This window comes from Castor canadensis, chromosome 4, assembly GCF_047511655.1.
Source record: "Castor canadensis chromosome 4, mCasCan1.hap1v2, whole genome shotgun sequence".
In the NCBI taxonomy this organism is placed as follows: domain Eukaryota; kingdom Metazoa; phylum Chordata; class Mammalia; order Rodentia; family Castoridae; genus Castor; species Castor canadensis.
Window position 1 is genome coordinate 20,243,696 of NC_133389.1, and position 26,320 is coordinate 20,270,015.

General features: G+C 37.5%; 1 protein-coding gene across 5 annotated transcripts in view; it reads right to left on the reverse strand.

The window, feature by feature from the left end:
* Positions 1-1,654: 1,654 nt before the first annotated feature.
* The window catches only part of Wdr7 (WD repeat domain 7), a 329,483-nt gene continuing 304,817 nt past the window's right edge, over positions 1,655-26,320 (reverse strand). For 4 of the 5 annotated variants that reach the window (XM_074069754.1, XM_074069755.1, XM_074069752.1 and 1 more), the window contains 2 exons: positions 9,771-9,875; positions 1,655-4,378 (listed from right to left, as the gene is read on the reverse strand). In XM_074069754.1, the coding sequence (XP_073925855.1) occupies positions 4,175-4,378; positions 9,771-9,875 (309 nt within the window). In that variant the 3' untranslated portion in view covers positions 1,655-4,174. The remainder of the gene's footprint in view (positions 4,379-9,770; positions 9,876-26,320) is intronic. The other variant, XM_074069757.1, reaches the window with a different exon arrangement.

The following is a 26,320-nucleotide window of genomic DNA, read 5'->3' on the forward strand; positions in this document are numbered from 1 at the left end:
CATAAGACAGCCACCCCATGTCATCGGGTCCAACAAGATAGAATTTGGTACAATCAACAATCTATTTCAGCAACATAGGGTGGAAAGCACCATGCATGCAATTCCCCTGCCCATGCCACAGAGGGTGCTGTTGAGTTTTTCTATCTGGTTGTCTCATGGGTCTGCAGTGTACGTGAGACTTCCCTCTCCACTGCTCTACTGCTCTCTGAGGACAAGTTTGCCTTTTCAGAAGCTCGTTCCCTAGTAAAATGAGTAATCAGAAATAGAAGGGTGAGGGGAGTATATGGATTTCAACTAAGAATGTTTAAGCAGAGTGAACTTAAAAAGCTTCTGCACAACAAAAGAAATGGTCTCTAAACTGAAGAGACCACCCACAGAGTGGGAGAAAATACTTGCCAGCTACACATCAGACAAAGGACTGATAACCAGAATATATAGGGAACTTAAAAAACTAAATTCTCCCAAAACTAATGAACCAATAAAGAAATGGGCATGTGAACTAAACAGAACTTTCTCAAAAGAAGAAATTCAAATGGCCAAAAAACACATGAAAAAATGCTCACCATCTCTAGCAATAAAGGAAATGCAAATTAAAACCACACTAAGATTCCACCTCACCCCTGTTAGAATAGCCACCATCAAAAACACCACCAACAACAGGTGTTGGCGAGGATGTGGGGAAAAAGGAACCCTTGTACACTGCTGGTGGGAATGCAAGCTAGTGCAACCACTCTGGAAAAAAAATTGAAGACTCCTTAAAAATCTAAACACAGATCTGCCATATGATCCAGCAATCCCAGACCTAGGGATATACCCAAAAGAAGGCAACACAGGTTACTCCAGAGGCACCTGCACACCCATGTTTATTGCAGCGCTATTCACAATAGCCAAGTTATGGAAACAACCAAGATGCCCCACAACTAACAAATGGATCAAGAAAATGTGGTACTTGCACACAATGGAATTTTATGCAGCCATGAAGAAGAATGAAATCTTATCATTTGCAGGTAAATGAATGGAACTAGAGAACATCATTCTGAGTGAGGTCAGCCAGGCTCAGAAGACCAAAAATCGTATGTTCTCCCTCATATGTGGACTTTAGATCTAGGGCAAATGCAGCAATGTGGTTGGACTTGGATCACATGATAAGGGGAGAGCACATTTTGGTGATACAGAAGTAGGTAGAAAACCCAACGCATGAAAGCATTTGATGTCCCCACTCCAGAGGAGCTAATACAGAAAGAAACCTTAAAGCAACAGAGCTTATCATGAGAAGGGGATCAGTAAGCAGGGTAAAGATCAATTAGAGATGAATCAACATGGGTCATAACACGTGTACACGAAAGCAATAGTAGGAATATTTCTGTATAGCTATCCTCAATTCAACTAACAAAAACACTTTGTCTTCCTTGTTAGGCTTGTCTCTTTTCTTCAACAAAACTAGTGATAAGGGCAGAACAGGGGGGAAGAGGGGAAAGGGTGGAGGAGGGGGGCAGGGGGGGAGAAACGACCCAAATAATGTATGCACATGTGAGTAAAAAAAAAAATAATAATTAAAAAAAAGAAAAAGAAAAACAGTAAATGGAAAATCCCAGAAATAAAAAAAAAAAGAGGAGTCAACACTGGAAAAAGTAATAATATGGGAAAAACAATCTTCAGTACAATCAGTTTTATTTAACACACATATGTACACAGGGACAATCAGCACATGTAGAATCTGTTCAGTGGAATCATAAAGAAATGTCTTGGGTGGCAGACATTTTAATTCACTCGCTGTACACAGTGAGTCAAGTCATTACAAGAATTTTATACAGGTGTCACATCATGTCATCGTTTGCTTGTAAATTGCCAATGAAACCACTTATGTTTCTACAATTACAAGGACAGGTCCAAATGCAGTGCCAACAAAATCAATAAAACACTGAAAGCACACACTGGGATGACAATGCAGAGTTTACCATAGTGCTGACACTCTAAGCTGGGATGAAATTTGGGACTGTGGGTGTCAAAACAGCCGAGGAGAGCATTATGTTAGAAAGAATGCATTAGTGGAGCAGTTAGAGATGCTGTCTAGCCATCAAGCTTTCCCTCCCCTGCAGGACGTGGAAGGCCTGGACTGAGCCCAGCACCAGGGTTTTGCTCCCTCAGACCTCACAGCTTTGTTTCCAACCTCTGTGATGGGTCCCATCTGCACATTTGCAGTGGCCTACCTTCTGGTCCCACACCACTTTCCTGATGCATAGAACAGTTTGCTAAAATTTTTCTAATAATTTCATTATTCCAAACAATTTTGTAGTCCAGAATCAATTAACTTCCACTTAAGTTCTTAAAGTAAACATGTGCTGGGTACAGAGGATACTCAGAAGCCCACTGGAAGACAAAAATGCATCTTTTAGTTTACCTCACATTTCCCTATCTACACTGAACACAGCAGCATGTTCACCAAACAAACAAAGTCTATACTGTATATTTCTTTGTTTCTTTCTTGGAAACTACACATACAATCACTATAAATACAATGTACATGCATGCGGCATTAACTCACCTTTGAAAGTACAACCGACATCTACAACCAAGGAATAGTACAGAGTTGCCATTAATGGAAACAACATATTTTACATCAGTGGGAAGGAGACATTCTGGGAGTCTTAATTTCTTAATATGTTCTTTCTGTAAGACTCTATTTCAGTAAAATAAGACATATGTGTTCCAGGACCTTGATCCTAAGTTTTTATATATTACATAAACTCTGACAACCTATGTTTTAAAGATTAATACTCCCATTATTCTTTTGATTCCTCTGTTAATTTTGCATATTTTCTCTGAATTTAATAAATCCTTTTCTATTTTTGCATTTAACAAACTATTTTGCCTAACTGACCGATCAATCAACAACTAACCAAACTAACTCCTCCAATTATATATAGATCAAAGTTTATTAGGAGCAATTCATATATAAAATATGTTATGGATTTTTCCCATTACTGTAAGTAAGACCACCACAGTCTGACGAGGAGAGGAAAGTGGTCCAGTTAAAGTCTACTGGGAACATGATGAACACCTTCATTGTAATATCCACTCAAATAAGCTGACCGTGAGTGCTCATACTTTTACAGACACTCTCAACAAAGTGCCACCATAGTTGTTTACTAGGATACTTATTTTAAAAAGTGCCTTCCTAGTTTTTCTTTAATTGATAAGCAGTTGGAAGGCTGGCTTGTAGTTATCACTAATAACTGACATATGTCAGACACATAGGTGATAAAGTTCCTGAAAGAAGGAGGCAGCAATTCCCTGAACACAAGAGCTGTAGCAACTCATGGAGAACCTTCATTGTAGGGTACGCTATGCTTCCAAACTTGGCTCTTTATAACAAAAGTCCCTCTAGAGGTTGATTATAGGACTAGATAATTAGATTAGCTAGATCATAAGATTGTGATGATTTTTATTTTAGACTACTAAATATACTATCATATAAGAAGGAATGAACACCCTAGAAAGCTAGGTGTCTGGAAAGCTGTATTTTCTATGGGGAAAATGTATGTATTTTAATATTTCTTATTAATCTCAACAGCTAAGCATTACTAAGGAAGATAGTGACTAAAGCCTAGGAAGTTGAATTGAGTAATTTCCTACCAATCACAGGCAGAGAAAAACATGTAAACACACAATCTGTTTGGTAAACAATAGTATGTTTCAGGACGTCCAAAGGGAAGTAATTTCAATAATGAGGACTGCCACATCACCTCAACACCCAGTGTCAGCCCGACCAGATTTGAGCAGCATTTCAGAGCCGGGCTTTGAGAGCTATAAATGCCGGTGGGGCTGGGAGTGCAATCACAGTAGTTATTGATTTTCAGGCTTCTGTTGCACCAAGCAACAAGAGCGGCCCCAGGAACTGCTGGCTCTCCCCTCCCATCTGGCAGGGAAAAACTACCTAGTGACAGAATGGCCACATCCCATCAAATGGTGTGTATATGCGCCTCGGAATCAACAGGGCCCATGCAGGGGACTGCTCCCAAGAAGCATGCATGAGTGACACAGTCCTGGCTGCACCCCTGGATGCCACTGGGGTGGGCAGGCACCGAGGAGTAACCCCACGTCACAGGACAGAGCAACATCAGCCTAGAGAACCTAGAGTACTAAAAGGCAGTTGGGGCAGCAGACAGTGATGTTAGACCATGAAGCGGTGCTCCTTCCCGTCATGGGCCATGAGGATGACATTGCGGTTGGAAGTCCAGATGAGCCGGGCCAGCCTGAGTGCATTGTGGGAGCCGGGGGATGCTGGCTGCACGGGGGGCACCTGGTAGGTTTTAATGCAGCGCAGCTGAGGGGCCGAGTTCAGCATGCCGATGCTCCCCAAGAGCGATGTGTTCATCTGCAGGGGTGGAGACAGGAGAACACACATGTCACTAATAATACTTTCCCTTCCCCTTCCACAGAGAACAGTTCTATCTCTTCTGCCCACACACTTTTGGCCACTTTCTTCTCCATAATGGTTATTCACAGGCACCTATGAGTTATTCCTAACTTCTAAAGGGCTCCTTCCAGTGGATTTGAAATTGGTCTGATGCTGTTGTTGTAAACACAGAGATCTAGAGAAATTTTACTTTGTGGGTAGAACCTGACAGCAGAATACTCCATCGATCTTTAGGAAGGGAACGGAATTATAGCTGCTAATAAGAGGGTTCAATTAGACAATATTTGGAAAAGGTGGGTATTTAAAACTGCAGACCTTTTTATTTTTTTGACAATAATGCTAACTGCATTCCCTGAAGGATGAGTCAATGAAGATCTGGTTTAGCATTTATAATTAGTTCAAGAAGATGAAGCAAAGGTAAGTGGTTAGATAGAGTGATAGCTCTCTGGAAACTCCACTCCCATTCCCAGAACCTTCACTTGTCACCAGCTTTGTAGGAAAAGGCTCTAGAAAGCTCCTCCTTCACTCTGGAAAAAGAGGCAATCGATTTTGCCTCATTGCTTTGCTGTCCTGTGAAAGAGTATACTTTTCATATTTTATTGAGAATATCTCTTCATCATGGTAATTTTTGCTTTTTGGCAGTTCTTCTAGATTTGATTTAGATTTTTTTTTTCTAGATTTTGGTTTTCTTTATGCATTCCCATACATGAAAAATAACATGTTAGGGTTGGGGGAGTGGCTCAAGAGGTACAGCAACCGTCTAGCAAGCGTGAGGCCCTGAGCTCAAACCTCAGAACCATCAAGAGAAAAAAAAAAAAACAGAAAAAGAAAAAAAACCTGGAAATTATGAACCATGAACAACTATGCATTCAGATCGAAGTGCTAAATATCAAATGGCATTATCTAGGGGAATTATTTTCTGAGTGACTGAGTATACAGGTTTCTTTAGATTCTAAATGTTACTTAAAATGTTTTCAATACGCATCATTTGTGTTATCATAAATCATATGGAAAGCATACTGAAAATCATAAAAGAGGCCTTGGAAATAATCTTTTTTCTTTACACTAATTTTCATTCTCAATTCTCCTCTAGAGTAAAGCCTCCATCTATATGGGTAATAAACTAACGAATGGGGCAAAGTGTGCAGATTTGGACCCGACTCACACAAACGGATGATACATGAAACCCTAGCAGATCCTCGGACATTAAAGATGTGTTATTGCTGCTATCATGGTCTGCATTTGGATCAGTGCGAAATATAAGCCATTCCTTTTTCCAGCCCTTCTCGGCAGCAGGATGGTGTCAGAGGGCGTAAATCATGGCATCTCTAGCAGAGTTCGTGCAGGCTCCACTGACATTTTCACAATTTAAATCATCTTGAGTAATAACCCTTTTAAGATGACTAATGTTACTGATTTTCCTGCATTAATAGTGCCGAACACAACATGGAGGTGAAAAAAAATCACTAGTGTACGAGGTCATATTTTAAAACCAAATATATGGTTATTGTTAACTCTTTCTGCTAAAGTTTAGTTCATGATTAAGGCCAGGTGGCACCTCACTGTCACCCTTGCCAAAGCCTCTTTCCTTGCTTCCTTTCCTCTTTTTCCCCTCAAAACTCCATAAAGATAAAAAGCAAGGCCTTATTGCTTTCTGGAGGTTCCTAAACAGTTTAAATATAAATAATAATGGTGGACTTGATTTCCTACTTCTCATTTCTAAAAAGTAAGTATCACTTTTCCACAAAAAAGCATACAATTTAGTCCTCTTATAGAACAGATTCAAATTAACCAGAAAACGTTAAAATTAACTGTCATCAATGGGCATACTGTACTTTAAGATAAAAAAATTTAATTTCTCAGTTCATAAATAACTACAAGGTATTTTTCATTCTTTATGGATTTTTGTGAAAATATATATGAAGTTTGATTTCTGCTGGAGTCTCCAGAAGCAAAGGGCATGTAAAATGCTCAGATATTTCCCATTTCTAACTCATCCACTGAAATACAGCCACACACAAGAAACGGGTTGAGGGCTCAAGCAGGAAAGAAAGAGAATATCTTACAGAATTGGTATAGAAGAAAGGATTTTAGGAGAAAACTATTTTTGTATCTGGGTTCCCCTCATAAACTGAGTCATCCCTACTTTGATCAATGCCTTTAAAAGTAGTCTCAAACAGCCTTTCTGCCTCAGAATAGGCCTATGTGAAATTCTCAGAGGCACAAACTGTTCAGTTGCATGCAACTGGAAGCTGAAGACCCTCGTGTTCATGAAATTTCATTGCTCCTCAGATCATCCCTTCCCCATGGACTCTTCAAATGAGGAACAGACCTGACATAGTAAGGGTGAGTATTAATTTTTCCAGTAAGCTCATCCAAATAACGCTCACTGAAACAACTGACCATTTTGCTATTCAACATTCATTTTTTTCTTGATTAGTGACTGGCTATACAGTATTCTGGGGACAATCTTTTCATACTATAGATGTATATCATTATTCTCAAAATGCTGAGTTAGTTTTCTGTTGTATGATGGAGTAAATAAAAATAAATGAAACTAATTATCTAATTTATTATTAGTAGTTCTGAAAGGGGATATTTATTTGTTGGATGGTAGTGGTAAAAGAATTAGGTAAGAGAATTAGGAATATATTTCATTACCAAACTCCCCTTGCTCAAATACCAATAGGTACAGTGAAATAAAGTATTCAAGTTAATAGGAATATGAAAGTGAATCAGATGGTTTAAAAGACTGCCAAATTACATTATTCGAGAGCTGAGTATGTAAATGAACCAAAATACAACTTTGTATTTCCCCTTCTCTTGAAAAATATGCTTCAGAAAACCAGTTCTATGAAGATGATTTTCTGAACACAGAAATACATACAGATATAATTAATCAAAACAGGAAATGCTTAAATGCTTTTCTCAAAGTAAGCAATACTGTACACAAACCTTTTACTAAGTCTCACTTGAGTAATTGTCCAACCAATATTTCTCATTAACACCATTTCTCAGCAAAGATTTTAATAGTTGATAGCTTTAGTAAGGCTCTGTATTAATAAGACTTCATTTAGTTTTCAAAATATATTACAGTACACTTACTGGAATAATATAAAAGTATTCTCATACATCATTAAAACTAAACAAATCTAAATAAATCAGGCAGGCCCATGTGGGAAGAGCAGCAGAAGAACCAACACTGCTTTCTGGATTCTATTTAATCCAAAAGAAAGGCCACTATACTTCTGGAAGGAGTTTTATTGTATTTTCTTGATAAACCTGGACTGATTTGTTTCTGTGCCTTCCATTTACATTTCGGGACTGAGCTGGGTGTCCAAGGCATGGGCTGCATCATAAGTCCTGACATTGGTTTTAGAGGCAAGAAGACGTGGGTGTCACCCAAGTTGCTGTGGTACTTTGGCACATGCTGATGACACCAGGGAGCCCTTGGAGCAGGTGAGTTTATGGACTAAGGAAATGAGCTGCATCCTCACTGTGCACATAGCCATAGGCACTGACACACAGACTCACTAACACTTAACAAAGCCCAGAGATAACAGTGGGCTCTGAGGAGAGAGACCAAAAAGGAAAAGAGGTATCTCAAAAAGATAACATCTAATGAATGATCTTGACCTCCAATGTAAGAAAGGATGCTAACCACAACTCCACTAATGTGCTAGACAGAGATGTTAATAGAGAAAATTTTTGAAGAAAAGGATAAAGAAACATACCTAATGGAACTTTAAAGATATAGACAAAAGGAAGAAGGGGATTTACAACTTAGAGAATTCAGGAAAATACTGGAAAAAGTGCCAAGTCTGGCTCATTTTGGAGATATTCTTTTATATACAAATTATGCTTCCTTAGCAGAACAAAAGTTGGATGGAGAAGGAGATGTTTAACTTTGTTTATTCCAAAGAAGAAAGCCTGGGCACAGCCCAAGCTCTTTGAGAGCAGGGCCCTGTGACTTGCTGGTCCTGTGTCCAAAGCTCAGCCCACTGCCTAGCACCTAGATAACTGGGTGATGCTGCATGGATGGAGCTTTATGTAAGCACCCTTGCCCCAAGAGGCCAGAGAAACAGACCATTATATTAGACAAAAGTAGAAAAATAACCACCAGCAGGTAAACTCTTACAGAACCACTGCTGCGAGAACCCAGTTTATGAATACCTAGAGATTTGTGGTGGGATTTCAGTAGAAAATGCCAGGCCTGTGGTTACCTTTGGGAAGGTGAAGACTGGGTGAGATGTCTGATGGGAGTTTATGAGCTAATTAAGATGCTGGAGATACATTCTAGAAGAAACCATAATGAGAAAATAAACTGAAAACTAAATTAGATAAAAGTAGAAAAAGTCTCTGACAGATTTGGAAGTTGTCACACTTAATAGCATGTTGTTAATTAAGCAATTTATTGTACCCATTTTACATTTTATTAGCTATTGATTTTTTTAAACCATCAAGTTGTGCTAAAGCCTTGTTTAAACTTCATTTTAGTTTTCAAAGCAACAGGCCAAATCTTATAAAACACACTTGCATTTTAGAAAAATAAAGGTGGTAATAAAAAATTTAGACTCAAATTAAATTGAAGCTTAAATTAAAGTTAAATTAAATTTAACTCTTGGGAGACTTGGTAATATTTAATATTTTGGAGCTGTCAGCACTAATAGAGTAAATTAATTAAAAAGAAGATGGGATGATGGTTAAGCACAGAAGATGAAACAGAGTCTACTGTAAAAATTAGTTGCTCAAAACTAGTATTCATTTTAACCAGAATTCAACATGTGCATTCTTATGACACTTAGATTTTTAAAAATGTCTTGAATAAGTTGGGAACTAAGAACATTATGTGGGAAATTCAGAATGAAAACAAAAAGGAGATGATATCAAGAGGGCATGCAGCAAACACCAGGAAAATGCCTTACTATACCATGGTCCATGCCCTGTTGGAATCACAGCCCGTGGACCAATTTGGGATTTTCTCCCTGTTCCCAGCCCTTCCTCAGCAACCCTCATGGCTTGGCCCAGATGTCTCTTGCTCTGGAAAGCCTTCTCAAACCTCACTCAGGTTCTCCTCTCTACTGTGATTGCTTGCTTGCTTATCCTGTGTCTCCTTCAGATTGAAAACTGTGAGAGCAGGTGCTCCTCTTTCCTGACTGCTAACTATATTTTCAATATCCTGCATGCTAGTTCCTAGCACAAAATCCTAAAAAAAATTAAACATCTGACATTTGTTGAAGAAAGGGAGAAAGAGCAAGAAGAAGGGTTGACAGGTAAGTACAACAGGAAGATCTTCCCACCAAAGCACACCATGCAGTATAGATTTAAGACCCTGCAGCATTACTCTTACCTGCCAGAAAGAAATGTGGCTGTCAGTATTTGAGTAGGTGGCAAGATAACGTCCATCAGGAGCAAAGGACACTGCAGTGATTGGTCCCTTGTGTCCATGGATTGTCTAAAATAAAATTCATAGGTCATTAATGGTATGCATTCCACAGAACTACTGCAAGTACACAAGCAAATGCATTCAATGTTGAACAAGTTGTCACAGACATTAGATACTGTTGCATTCTTTGTTTATAAAATAAGGCTAGGAAATAAGTGACCAAAGTTCTCTCACAATATATCTAAGGGCCTCCATCTTGTTTAGTGGAGTGGACCTGTCTTCTATTTGGGAAGGTATTATGAGCTCAAAGAAAAAGCACATATTAAAGGGCAAAACAGCGTTTCAATTCATTTATCCTCATTAGAGGGAAGAATTTTGCAATTAATTAGAAATATAAGAAACTTATCACCCAAATTATCCAGGAACCTTGGCTAGAGGAAATGAAAACCAATAAAAGCTATATCATAATATCTCTGTTCTGAAAGGAGTTAAAAACTATAATTTCAACTCCTTAGTAATCACACATTTGTCATATTTTATGCTTGATTTTCCACCAATAACACTGCATTTGAATGTGTATAACTGCAATTAGTAAACATGCATGAGTTGGAGGTTTGGGCACACATATAAATCAAACACTATTAAAAACAAGTTAACAGGGATAGTTTTGAACCTTTGCCAATAGTTATCATTGATTTAACCATGAATAAAAAGGAAGTTGTATTTTAGACTAGGTCATTGATAAAAGGTCCTACTAAGAAAAATATACTCAAGTCAGATGATATTAATAATTATAGAAAACAGTGAATACTAAGCAAATTAGCAAAACATTGCATTAATTTCCCTATATTTAACTGTTAAAAACCATAATTCTACTATATTTACTAATGCTAATCTCCTCCCTTTGTCTAGAAAGGAATGGGGGAAGTGTGTGCTCTTAACTGAAACAGCATCAGGAACGTTCATCAACATCTGTAATTTTTGATGAAGAATTGTGAGACTTGAGTCTCAATGGGCATCAGACATGTTATGTGATTTGGCTCACATATATTCTAAATTTTAGTAATTTTTAAAAAATTCATAGCTGAAGACTAAAATGGGAAAGAGAAGGTAAGGGGGAGGGGACACAGTGTTTCTCAATGCTCTCTACAATCTATTCTTTCCTGTCATTTGACTTTCAATACATTGTGGGATCCAAAATAACAACTGTTTTTCAATACTCAAAGAAGAACATTATTATGGTAATATAGTTATGGAAACAGCCAAGATACCCCACTACTGATGAATGGATTAAGAAAATATGGTATTTATACACAATGGAATTTTACTCAGCCATGAAGAACAATGAAATCTTATCATTTGCAGGTAAATGGATGGAACTGGAGAACATCACTCTGAGCGAGGTTGGCCAGGCTTAGAAGATCAAAAATCATATATTCTCCCTCATATGCAGACTTTGGATCTAGGGCAAATACAGCAATGTTGTTGGACTTGGGTCACATGCTAAGGGAGGTATGGGGATAGACAGGAAACCCAAAACATGAAAGTGCTTGATGTTCCCACTGCAGAGGAACTAAACTTTAAAGCTACAGAAGTCAATATGAGAAGGGGACCAGGAACTAGTGAAAAAGTCAGGTAGAGATGAATCAACCTGAGTTGTAACACATTTGTATATGGAAGCAATGCTAGGAATCTCTCTGTATAGCTATTCTTATCTCAACTAGCAAAAACACATTGTCTTTCTTATTATTGCTTATGTCTTCTCTTCAATAAAATTAGAGATAAGGGCAGAACAGGTTCTGCCTGGAAGTGAGGGGGGGTAGGGGGAATGACGGGGGGGGGGGGGTGGCGGGGGGAGGAATGGCCCAAACAATGTACGCACATGTGAATAAATGAATAAAAAAAAAGATTATTTCTTGTAAAAACTCTGTAAATTCTATGAGGCTAACCTGCATCTACATTTTTGGTAAGACAGTTGATGGGGAAGGCCTTGATTCCTAACAGAGGTTGTAAACTGAAGACTTCTGAGCTGAAACCAGATTGTAGATATATTTGGTTGGCCTGCAAAAGTGTTTAAAAACATTTTAAGCCCATAATTCTAATTCATGGGATCGCATGCAAAATCAAGATTTCTAGCCTCTCTTGAAACACTACAGGATTGGGCAACACTGTGCCTCGCTCACACATGTTGGCCAGGACTGAGCAGAAGGGGCCACAGGGGCCAGTTCAGCCTGGGGACTTGCTCTTCACTTCACCAGTCCAACACTGACCCAAGAGAAGACCTGCGTACTAAACTGACTAGATCACCTATTTCCTGCCTGGTCTCTCCTAGCATTTAATATAACCTTTCTATTACAAATATTTGATTCAAGATAGTTTCTTCTATGCTTTGGGATCCCACTTCCATCTAAAACTTGAGCAGACTACAATGGATTAGCCCTTTTGAAAATCCTCTAAGCCCAGCTCTGAATGGAGACAGACTGATCCTCCTTCTGGAGACTGTGCCTCTAAATTTCCAAACAGAATGCAAGGAAGGCCTGCTTCCTTCATATTTGATCCTTCATCAAACAGCAACTAGAATGTTCTTCAGGGAATTAGAGAATGCAACAATTAGTAGAGTACAAAGCCAGCAGGCCCATAGCATGGGTACAGCCAATGGACATGTGACACAATTATCTGTGAGCTGCCAATGTTAGCCCTATTATAAAAGTATTCACCCAGACACATTGTGCCCACATCTGCTCCTTCAGAACAGTTTCACATTGTATCTTCATCCCTTACAGAGGCTGGTGTATAGAACACCCACTCGAAAGATCCTCTGTGTCAGAAGACATTGCTCCCTGTTACCTAGAGTGTCTAACAGAACATTCTGTGAGGTCAGTTTATCTCAGAATTTTCTACCAGGAAAATGGTTCACTGTCCAGATAACTTTTCTGTTGTCTTTTATCATGTAACAGTAATTACACAATGTAGTTGTCAGGACTAAATTTACGCTCGGTTTGTGTCTAGTAATGTTTTCTATTCATCGCACTCATCACGTATTTTTCATCTGTGTGGTTGAGGTGTAGTATACACTGAGTATGAAAATATAAAGTCTGGTTTGGAAAATGGAGCGGGGGTAACACTTAAGATAAATGAACACACACACATACTAGGTGCACCTTGGGGCTGCCTTTTAAAGCAACTGAAAGAAAGCTATGAAGCAGTGACTGCAGCTAACAGACAGATCTGCTGTCTCATAAAGAAGCAAGCACCCCTAGTAGCAGTGTTGGGAAGCTCTTGGTTTTAAATGACTTGGTAATCTGGTGAGTTCATTACTGTCTCCGACTGAGAGGTGCTTCAGCTCTCACTGTAATGTGAATGTTGCCACTGTCTTTTGTTTAGAGTTGAGCTTCTGAGACCTGTGCAGGCACCACCTGGAGGACTTTAACCCCCATTCTGGCACTAGAGAAGCAGCTGCTTGCGGCTCACATGGACTTCTTAGTGCTTTGTGAGGAGGCAGACCCAATGCCTCGTGTTTCAAATGCTAGAGTCCAAAGGCCATTTTCAAAACAACAGGTTTCAAAATAAAAAGAGGTTTAGCTGAGTTTTTATATGCGAATGGGTATCATGTCTTGTTATACTTTTAGTCAAAGGAATTGCTGTCTGGAAAGGACAGAGATGGAATATAAAGAAATTAATCTAATAAGTGTTACGAACAATAAGAGAAATTCAAGCAATTATCCCTAGCAGGAGATAGTGCTGAATTGTCAAACACTCCCCACCCCCTTGTCTAAAGAAAGGAAGGATCTGAGGCCAGATTAATAATGAGCAACACTTACCAGTTTTTAACTGACACTTTCAGTGTGCTCTGCAAAAAAAAATATAATGAATCCTACTGTACACAGAAAGAAACAGAGACTAGAATTTCTAAAATGGTTTGGTCAATATCAACAGAAGTGATGACTATCTAGAATATTCTCTTTAAAGTCGTTTTTCACATGGCCTCTTTTCTTGGAGTTCCTGACATTCAGCTTCTAAATGACAAGTTTGAGACCTCCATTCTAGGTTGGACAAGATTAAAGAGAATATTTTATATTTATTTGCTTTTTAAGAGGAAGAGGAAAAGGCTAACCAAATGTTTTATTACTTTTAATATAAATTGTAAAGAAAAGATTTCCAAAAGTAGGTAAAAATTTTGCCGAATATCACAGCAGCCAGGTGTGGAGGTGCATGAGTGTAATCCTAACACTTTCGAGGCAGAGCCAGGTCAGCCTACGGCAAAAAGCCAAAAAGAACAACAAAAAGAACACAAAACAAACAATACCTGGCCCAAAACCATTATAGGAAAAATATTTATAAACTGCTGAACCAAGTATAATATTTAGTATAATAAATATTATACTAAATACTAAAATAAACTGGGTGAAAAAAAGAACACACAGTGAACCTTGATAGCCTCAGGGTAGGAGGAGAGAAGGAGCTGCCTTGATTGTGGCCTTCTGGAGAAGCAGCATGATGTTAGAGAAAATTAGGCAGGTACAACTTGAAATGTCTGCTAAGGCGAAACCGTGTCACCAGTTGACTGAATGTGTCTTCTGAAATCCCTGAAAATGCAAGTGTATCTTCAGCAGAGGCATCTTCCCTAGAATATGCTCTGCAGAGAGCATCAGGACAAGCATGTCATCGTGAGGTAGAGGCATGGCAGGTGCCTTGAGTTTAGGTGGGCATGAATTAGGTATGCTTTGGCAGATGATGGCAGGAAATAAACTGCAGAGGGCCAGATATTTAGAGAATGCTCAGAGAGTGAGGATGGAACCCTGAAAAAGAGGCAAAGGCAATTTCAAATACCTTCACGTGTGGACATTTTCCTAGTGCTGGTCCTACTTAATGATGACCAACAATGTCTGTCCGCTCAGCTGGTATCTCTTACATATTCATACTTACAGCAGACAAGTCAGAAAAGGGCGGGGAAGGAGGGTGAGCTAGGGTGTGATTAGCCTTGCTGACATCCCAATACAGGAGGCTACAGATTTCATGGCTGGTTGGCAAGGAGGTAACTGCTCACAGAGAGAGAAGACAAAGACATCGTTCTGACTGACAGCTTTGTTTGTTAGGCAAGAAAAAGGCTCATTCCAAAAAAAGCCATTTCAGAAGAGTTCAAAAAAAGTTAAGAATTAATTATGCTCAAGAAAAAAAAGTTTCCCTTTCTTTGCTTCCCAGCAGGCAATTTATGAAAATTTTATTAGATATTTAAAGTTCATCTGTTCAAGGAAACAAATTATAGGTTCAGCAAATAATTTATGTAGATAATAACACCATGAAAAAATAGATAATCTCATCCATGGGTGATTAAAGGGCTCAAGTGAAATTTAATTACCACTCTGCAAAAAGCTTCTCACTCCTCTCCGTGGATTGGCTCTGAGGACCACACAATGTTGTCAAGAACACTGAAAGGTCACCTGTTTCTGTCTGCACATGGACAGGGCTGCCTTAAAGCAGTCAGACAGATGAAAATCTATTCTGTTTTCAAATACCTCTAAAGAAGATTCCAAAATGTCCCCCAAGGGCCCTTCCCAGTGCTTAACAATGTGTGCTGTCAGGAAATTTTTCTTGATACCAAATCTAAATCCAAACACTGCGGTCTCAGCCTGCTTCCTCTTGTTCTAGTCTCTGTAGCGACGGAGAAGAGCCAGTCACCAGTCTCAGGGGGCAATAACCTTTTATAGACTTGAGAGCTGCTGTTGCAACTTGCCTCTGTTTTTACTTGATTAGCTTTTATTTCCAAGATTAAAAAATATTTCTGAGACCTTAAGCTTTTCTCTGAGGTCTCCATTTTCAAATTTTAAAATAATTTTGGTGGCTTTTCTGTACATTCTCTCCAAGATTTCTCATCATGCCATCTTAGAGTTGGCTGGTATCTTAAGGCCATCTCAGTCAACTGCATCTCTGAATGTGGAATTTCAAACCAGACTGTACTGAAAAGAAACTGGCTGTTATTAGAGTTTCTCATGATGCTATGCAGGCAGGCCATCCCTGTGCTCACTTAATCAGAAGATGGCAATTGTGGCTGAGGATTATCATTAGAAAATAATTTACTATAGCTTCTTGAGAAGGAAAAGCTGGTGGAGTTGTTGGCATACAAACGGTTGACATTTAAAATGCTACCAGTTACCTTTAGAAGATGAAGGTATGGACAGCTGAGCCCAAGGGACAGAGTCTTGGTGTGCAGAAACTGACAAACACAGATCACCAGCCTCTGAGTGACATCTTCTTCTACTACACTTCTCAAGGGACAGTCACACTACCTTTGCACCTGACTGCTGATTTTCATTAAATAGTTACGCCTATTCACTTCTGGCTCCTTGATCTCTCCTATTCCTTTCTGCCTCTTTCTCCAATTTGCCAGTTATCAGCACTTACATCAATCATTTCATCTGGGTGCTTGCAGAGCTGGGTTTCTGTTTCATCATTGTGGTCACAGATAAACATGCACATACAACTTAATACTTTAAAATAAACATGGGTCTCAGCCTCAGTAACACCACCACCAAAAAAACCAACCAACCAACCAACCAAAAAAAAAACAAAACCCAAACCAAAAAATCAAAACAATACTCTGGTTTCTCTTTAGATCATTTAAAAAAAAACCCATGGGTTTAATAAGGGTCAATGACCAAACAGTTTTGAACTGCACAGTGGAGAGCGTAAAGCATGCAATGATGTGCAAGGTGCTGCAGGACATCCAAACAGCATGTGAAGAAGCCAGGCTTCTGCAGCACACACTGTGCTGCCATGTGCTGTTCCACAGCTGTTTCCACAAATCCTTCAATCTTTAGCTAGCAATACAGAAGACTACTATCCCCTATTTCATAGATGAGGAAACTAAGGCACAGGGAGGTGGAAAATAACTTATTTTGATTAGAATCCAGACAGTCTGTCTCCAGGGTCTGCCGCCTAATAGAACACTAGGTTAAAGAAAGCTATCAACTGCCACACTTAGCTCTCCACCACATGACTTTCACATAACTGGCACTGCACACATTACACACTAACATTCCTCCATGACGTAAGTGAAGATTTTGAGGGATGTCTGGTGTTGCCTGGGGAAGAGAGCCTTCCCATTCTCACTGGCTCTCTCATCTCCCACAGTCTAAGCATGTTATGTCTAGAGGCTGCCCTTTGGCGGTTCTGCCATGATTTTGAAAAAAGAATTGAGGGTTGAAAACAGGTTGTTTATCTCTATAATTTCTTTTCTTGATGGAAGGCTGGGGTGAGGCTTTTTATTCACATTATGCCAACTCCATGTAGTAAGTGTCAACCTGTTATGGCAGTTTCCAATCCAAGACACATTGGAACTATTCAGAGAATTGAGTTTTTCCTATCACCATCTAATTGAAATGAATATACATTCAGGGAGAAAAACAAGTACATTTGGTATCATTTTAACATCTTAATAGAAAACAGATTTAAGGATAAATATAATAAAGTGAGACATCTGAAGTTTTATTATAAGATATAATGCCTCAAGTTACCAGACTCTAATCCTTAAAAATAGCTACAGTGTTTATTGTCCATTGCTAAATGTTACTAAACATTATCTGTATATCATTTGGGGATAAACAAATTGACATTGACAAATTATCAATATCTAAATATTGATAATCCTTATGACATAAGCAATAGATTTTGGAATTTCTTCTGAGAGTGCACACTATTCACTAGGAATAGTGAAAACCAACAAAATGCATGGTGTTTTACTCTTCTAATTTAGGCATCACTATTAATTATAGACTTATACAACATTGAAGCTTATATTTTCACTAAAATCTATAATAAACTATCAGAATTAAAAGTATTTTTGAAACAAGGTCTTCCTATATAGTGAAGACTAGCCTCAAAATCGTAATACTCCTGCCACAGCTTCCTGAGTTCTGGTATTATAGGTGTGAGCCTCTGTAGTCAACTTCGAATTTAATTTTTAAAGTCTATGAGTGAAGAAATCTAAAATAAACATTTGTCATTTGTTGGCTACCAGTCTTCAAATATTATAGTCATCACAACAGCAAACTCTATAAAAAATATGTATTGGTTTTAAGAGTTTCTCCTTCTATCAAACTGAGAAACTTTCAGATTCAAACAAGAAATGTTCCATTAAATAAACACTAAGTCACTTACTAATATCTAAGCCCTTCTTCCTCCTTTTCTTGCTGTAGATAAAAGGGCCTGAGCGTGAACCCACACACACATACCCTCTCTTCAGCTTTATTAGATCAGATATTTTCAGGATTAAGTGACTATAAAATATCCAGTTAAATTATACGTGTGTGATATCCTCTCTTTTTATGTTGAAATGATAGATTTATGGAAACCTAGATCTGCCACAATCTCACACATCAAAACTCTCCAACTTCTTATATAACATGATTATCACCAATTTTTGTCTAACAAGATAACAGCAGTGTATTAGTATTGTAAGACTCTTAAATTCAATAGTGATAACTTGAGAGATCAAGTGAAGGACATAATTTAAAATTTAACATTTCCTCACAAAATTTGACATTTTAAAACACAAGTATGGAGTCATATTTAAAGATTATTCATGGATACTCAAACACTGAATGCTACTGTGATTTAGAAAAATGTGATTCACTTTTAAATAAAAGGGTAGTGAATAAATTATTATCAAATATTCATACTGCCGGCATGAATTTATTTTAAAACACTTATTAATGTATAATTTGCCTATGCTTAAAGAGCTACAGAATTTTTTTTCCTTATTTAAGCGGATCCAAAAATCTAAGTGCTTTTTCAGTATTTCTAACATAAATCTGTTCAAACACATACTGGGAGCCTTAAAATGAACAAGTTTAATTTTTGGGTTTTCAGACTCTGAAAATCCCATTGTTAAACTTGCAAAAGATTCCTAAAAAGTCAAACTAACAGAAAATGGGTATCTATTTTTAAAAACAACAGGAGAAAATGTTGCTGAAGGTAATACTGTGCTACCGAAGCAAATCCTTATTGCACCACTTGAACTCCTAGGAGCAAGAACTGTCCTGTTTATTTTTGAACCCTTTCAAATCACTGCCTGGCAGGACTTCAGCAGACACATGTCCATCCCTGCTGACTGATGGAACAGCAATCACATTCCTAAGCAATTGTCCATCTTGATGCCTCAGCATTTTGCAGATCTGATTTGTGTTCAGGAAAACAGAGCACTGTTTTGCTGGAGGATCAGGATGGAGCCCTCACACAGGTTCCCTGTCACCTTGCCACCTGTCTTTTGCTTGGTATCGTGCCTGATGACACAAAACCAACTTGCTGATTGTACAAAAGCTATAGAACTTATATTTTTCAAAAGCACAGCTCAAAAGGATTTCACAACTTCACCATCCCAAAAAGAGAAATCCAAAAATATTAAAGAAAACTAAGACAGCACATAAAATTCTAACAGTCATGCTTATGTTAAAAATGGTTATCATATCTTTTGGCTCATATTTATTTTGGAAATGAAAGCATATATCCACTAGTACATAATGCAGATTTAGGAATTTTATACTTCAATGTGTGGTTCATTATGCCTATTTAACGTATTTAAAACAGAAAACAGATTAGCCTAGAACATACCCTAATAACATTGTTTTATATTACACGGTTCAGCCAAGTTATAAAAATATGAAATTAATCCCCTAACTTTGATATGACACCTCAAGTTTTTCTTAATACTAATAGTATTTATAAGCAATACGATCATACATAGTTTTTATTCACACAGCAATTGCATTTGCAAATATTCCAGAGCAATCTCTGTGGCAAAATAATACTGACAGCACTGTCAGTCTATGACTTATTCTTAAGACTATCCCACATTCACCTAGTGCATTACAATTTGTCTTTGCTAGTTTAATGAATGGGCAATATTTTCTGATTTTCTTATTTTTAATAAGGATATCTGTCTTGCCTATCTCATGGAATTACATACTTTTAAGACAAATGTAGTCAAAAATGTTTTGAGAGCTTATTATACCCTAGTGTCTGTGGTATACATCAGCGTACAAAGATGAGATATGAGCCCTGCCAGTGACTCCCAGAGAGGAGACAGACAGGTTGACAGCAGCAGTGACTATACAGTGTAATAAATTACAGAATAGCAACACTCACAGGTGTCCTAGGATCACAGAAGAAAAGGCTGTCACTTCTGTGCAGGGGTAGGAGATGTCAGAACAAGGCACACAGAGAAGGTGGTATTTGGCTTGAACTTTAAAGATGGAACAGAAGTTGGCCGGAAGGACGAGAAGTGAAAGGACACCCTAAGCACATAGACAGAAGAGTCTCACCGCCATGTGCGGAGTGAAGATGGGAGAGCAATCCAGAATATTGCCAACACACCTGTGCCACTCTGCCTGGAAGTGCCAGGTATGGGAGGTGGGGGAGTTAGGCTTGGAAATGATGCATCCAGGTAGCTGGGACCAGGCTGTAAACTGCCTTGATGTGGTGTTAAAAATTTCAGTTCATAGTTGATAGGGAGTTTAAAGTTTTTAAATAGGAGAATGACCAGATCAGACTTGTTCATTCATTCATTATTTATTTATTTTTGGTGTTACTAGGGCCTTACCATGTAAGCCCTGCCATAGTACTTTTTGCTTTTATTTTGTTTTTCAGATAGCATCACACATTTTTGTTCAGACTCACTTTGAACCCTGATCCTATCTCTGCCTCTGAAGTAGTTGGGACCACAGATGTGTGCCAAACACCTGGTCCAGATCAGACTTGTTAAGAAAATTCTGGCAGAGCTGTGGAGGACAGAGAAACTAGAATGAAAGAAGGACTGGTTGGGAAGGAGACACAGCAGATAGTTTAGGAGTTGAATGAGGAACTGGTGTGGACAGGAAGGAGAGGACAATGGGTAAATAGTGATGCTGCCACCTGGACAGGGAAGAAAAAAGAATGAAGACCCTGGGTTGGGGTGTGAGGGTGTAGGAAAATGTCAAGGAAAATAGTGAGCTTAGTTTGGGACATGTTCATATTGAGGTGAAGTTGAGCAGGTAGTTAGATATATTACTAGAAGTTAGTAAAGAAAACAAGAAGGAATTAAAATGAATTTGTGGCTATATACAACATACACATACATATATTCGGTTGTTCGCTTTGATATACAGATCCTTCCCCAAAATAAAGGAAAAAATATCTTAACCAAATTAATGATTTATAAAAACCCATATTAATAATCATAATCACCAATTTTGTTCTGTAACAAATTTCACTAATGCACTGATTGATAAACCAGAATCAGCACAATACATACTGGATACTTGCTACTGATTCTAGCCATAGACTTCATATATAAGCTAGCACTCCTCATAGTTCTGTAAAAAAAATTAACTTCAATGTTAAGGAAAGCAACTAAATATCCTATCACTGAGATTAAACTCTAGAGGAGTATCTAACATTCTTAAAGTAGGAGATATGTTGGCATAAACCTCTATATCTTTAAGGCAATCATATTGCCTGATGATAAGTAAAACTAAAGGTCAATTCATTATACAATTCAATATTTGGACCATCAAACTCTTTAGTACTTAATAAGCAATTAATATTTGTCAATGGAAAATGTTTTGGTAACACAGGGTGAAAATCAATAACACTCACCCACTTGCTACCCTCTCTACCACTGACAGGCTATCCAAGAAACTACAGCCCTTGAGGGAAACGAACTGCTTTGATGCTTGAACTCATATTCTCCAGGCAGACAGGACTCTCACGAACAGGTCTGTTTGTTTATAACTTACAATACACTTCATGTTAAGTGAAGTTAGCCAGAAGACACATGTTTTCTCTCATACGTGGAAGATAGATCAAAAGACAAACACATACACAAAACCAAGCATGATCATTTACAAACTGAGTTGTGGAACATGTCTGTAACAGTGGAACTACTCTATGGAACCTGGAGAAAGGAAAAGAAAAAGAGAATGATAGAGCATCAGTAATATTGCACACCATAAGATGTGAAGGTAGAGGATATAAGGATGTGTATTTAAAGCTGTTTGAAAAATGGGGGGTTGGAGGTAAAGGGGTAAGGGAGAGTATTAGAAGGGATTGAGCAGACCAAAGTAAAGCACACTCATAGAGGGCATACCCTGAGACACCCCTTTGAACGTCAACTCAAATATTAATAATGAAAACCAGGACTGTAAAATAGACACAGTGTGTACACAGGGCAGGGGTGAGTGGATACTAGTGGGAGAGGGGAGAGTGAAGGAAGGAGACTAAGGTGACGGTATATGGTTGATGAACTAAAAAACCACTTGCAATTGCTTTAAGTGGGGTGGAGAGGGGGCTGAGAGAGAGACAATGGGGACAATGTAAATAATGTACAATATAAGACTAATTAGAATTGTCACTATGAGTCCCCCCGTATAATGAATATATACTAATAAAAATGTATAAAAAAGAACATTCCATGTCTTGCTTCAGATATTATTAGAGACATACTTTAACACTATGCATACTAGTTTTATTTACTTTTGATACAAAACATGTAATACATTTCTGAAGGTTTCATAATACATGAAATTTGCATTTGCAAAAAGGATTTTTATCAGAAGCATGACTTTTATTTAGGGATTTCTTTGAAAAAATACAAGGAAAAGCAAAAGAAAGAAAGAAAGAAACTAAAAGTTACCTATAGTCCTGACTAATTTTTTTGAAATGCCTATAATAAAACTGGAAACCCTACATGGCTACTCTTACTTATCAAATCCTACTCCTTAGAAGAACTACTAAGAATCACTGGCATATATCCTTCCAGTCTTTCTACTAGCTTATATTTGCAAACATAAAGTTTATCAGTTTTTCCTAGAATGCACAATTTTGCATTTCTCTGTACTTTTATGTAGTGTTTCTATATACGTAGGCACCAAGTGAGAGGTCCTAAAGATTGCTTGGGATTCAGTTGAACTCTGAACACATTTACCCACAGAAACAACACCACAGTTAGCAGCTAGATTTTGAGGCCAGCTTCCAAAAGTCTACAGAATTCTTAATGTTTGCAAATTTATAGAGCTAGTTCAATCTCCTAAACACTCTTTCTAACAGTTTGAATGGGGAAAAGCATTTTAATGTCCAAGTCAGATACCAGGAACCTAATTATCTACTATAGACACCAAAAATTTCTAGCATCTCTAGACATACAGAAGATATCTTCATCTGTTATTAGGCTAGTGAGAATCTGTGTGGCATGAAGAGAAAACATGAGATGAACTGTTACGACCCCCAAGAGGTTGGATTTACCCAAAGTTCAAAGCTAAAACTTAGGGACTCATTTATTTCCTCCTACACATACACACTCAGGTAGAAATTAAATTATGAGATTACTACAAAGGTCAGGTGGGAAACCTCAGTAATTTTCTAGCAATAAATGATTCGGAGGGGTGTGTGTGTGTGTGTGTGTGTGTGTGTGTGTGTGTGTGTGTGTGTGTGTGTGTGTGTGTGTGTAGTAGGGTAAAGTGAGGGATAGTAAGACTGAAAGAGCATTCAATGAAGACAGTATGATACTATCAAAGGCCTAGAGGACAGAGTATAGTATAACTTGTTAGGAACTAAAAAACTTCCAGAATGGATAGGATTTATGGTGCAGGAATGAAATGGTGAGATATGAGTGGATGGCAAATCAAGCTTAAAGACAGACCAGAAAGGGTCTTGGGAGTTTCAATGAATATGTGCTAATTGCAAGTCCCTATTACAAAAAGGACTCTTAAACACAAAAAGGATAACATCTAATAAAATATCTACTGGAAGACATTGTGTGACCCAATCCATTGTATTTTCATATGATTTTACTTTAAAAATATATGTATTTAATACTAGATAAGTACTTAAACATTTTTGCCATAGTTATGGAGATTTTCAAAACAGAGGGATAGCATGGTTCTGAACATTTATATTTAGGTAAGTATGGTCCACCTTTGAATAAAAAATTGTAAAACAACATAATCATTCTCTCAGAGTAATTATAGAGCATTTAATAAAGTACTGACAAATAGACTTTAACATTTAGCAAAAAATATTTTCTTCGGATTTGGGCCTCCCCGCAAAAAAGCCAAAACAAGAAACAAAACATTCTCTTCTGTATTTTTAGTATACCCTTTATTTCACCTAGCAGTCTTCATCTGGGTTATAGTTCAGTGGTAAAACATGGGCCCTGGGATCTTGATCCCCAGCATACACAAAAGAAAAAAAAAATCAAATCAGACATATAGAAGTCTTAAAATGGTCTTAAGATAGAAAATAGTTTTTTAGAATCATTAGGTTATAAAAGTTATTTTCAAATTTTAAACACTGAAGAACCACAAAACACAGAAGGCAAGTTTGCCTTCAAGTTGGATTTCTGTGAACACTACAATAAATCTACACACGTTTACCTCACAAAAGTCTCAGAAATTTATTATTTTCTTAGATTTTTCAACAAGGGAAAGAAAAAGTATAGTCAAAATGTAAATATATTTTACTTGCATAAATAATTTATACAATCAACTACTGAATTCTTAAAGTTAAGACTACTTTATAGCAATTATTACGCTGTTTAGAATGTGAATTGCATGACTTTTGATGGTTGCACATTCAAGGACAACAGTGAATGACCTTGAGCAGCAGTGTATAAAAATACATTTATCACTGAAATGGCATGCTGGCTGCCAGTCAATACATGCCTCTCATTTGTTAGGGGCTCTCCTGCTGTGTCTCCCTCATTACAATTTGCTTTCACTTCCTGGGCAAATGACAACTAGAAAATGAGGCAAGCTTCTTTCTTGACCAAACTTAATCCAGAAAAAATGAGATGACAGCTGTAGCCATTCAAGTGTTACAGAACATTTTACACATGTTTGTAAAGGCATGATTATATATTCTAAATATTATGTCACTACATGTGACAGATAACAAATTACCTTACTTTCTTAAGTCTATTTCATTACTAGGAAGAAATGTCTCAGAAACATAGAAGACTTTTTGTTTATGATGTCTTATAGTCTTGTTGATCTATCTTCCTATTCAAATGATTGTGATACAGGATGCAGGTAACCTCTCAATTTAGAAACATACTGTAGAGCAGCATGTTCTTGGATGCTTTTTCAGCTAAGTCTGACATGGGAATAACTAACTCCTGTCCTTCATTTTTGCGATAATTAATTAGTCTCAATATACAGTTTATACTTTTCTAGGATGCAAAACTAGGTACATTTGCTTAGATAATTATATTATAGATATATTGTTTTGTATAAAGAAAATTATAGTATAGACACAGGTTTAAGTTGGGTTGATTTTTTCGTATAAAGATTTTCTGTGACACCTCAAGACACAATACATTATTACAAAAACTGTGAAATTATCAGAAAATGCTGAAAACAAAAACAACTTTCCTTTTAATTAAAAAATATAGATATTAGAGAACACCACAGGAAAGACAAAAGGAATGAAACCCCAAAGAATAGTAATAAGGTATAGAAATAAACTCCAGAAGTAATGACTATTCCAGTAATTGTTGTTGTCTTTCTTTATTTAATGTGGTTGAATAATTTCTGTTCTGGTGTAAATGGGCCCAGTTTTCTAGTCAAGGTTCACATTTTGGATTCTGTATCTAGAGGTTTAATCATAGTTATTAGGAAGCAAACAGATTGAAATACAAGTTGATGGATGAACATGTAAGCATGATGCTAAGTTAAATAAGGTAAACACAAAATATTTACATACTGTATGACTCTACTCCTAAAGAATTCTAAATAAGGCAAAATCTCTGTGTCAGAAAGATCACTGACTGCAGAGGCACAGAACTGACTGCACATGGACAGAAGGATACTTTCTGGAATGATGGATATATTCTTATCCAGACTGTGGTGATGACAAGACTGAATACATTTGTTATTACCATCAAACCATGCACTTACAACCAGTGACTTTATTACACAAACATTATACCTCATTAAAGCAGTTATAAATATGTGTGAATAGGAAAATAGATGAGAAAAGAGTGAGTTGTGAGACAACTTTGTTGCTACTACCTAGAAGTAATGAGAAATGAACATGTAAAAAAAAGGCTAGCTGCTTACAACAAAAGGCTAAAAGGCTGTTCCCCAAATGCATTTTGAGTTGTCATCAGGTCTCCACGGAGAGTCCTTTAGCGCTGTCCCTGGGGAAACCTTAGCCACAACCTACCATTTCTCAGTCAGGGTACCTTTCCTGTAAATCAACTAGCAGTGGTCTTTTCCTAGAATTCTGGCACATCATTCTTGTAGTAGATTTGTGTATGGCATAATGACAATTCTTCCTTTTTAATATAAGCAATGTATTTTTGCTCTATTTATAATACTGGCTATTGATTCAAATTTTAACTTCTTTATTTACAAGCTCTAAATCTAAAGTTACATCCTATTATCCACTAGCATTTATATTCAATTCAAAAGATTAAAAAATACTAGAAAAGTATTTAAAAATTTTCAGAATCTGCAAATACATTTACGTATTACAAACTCTAT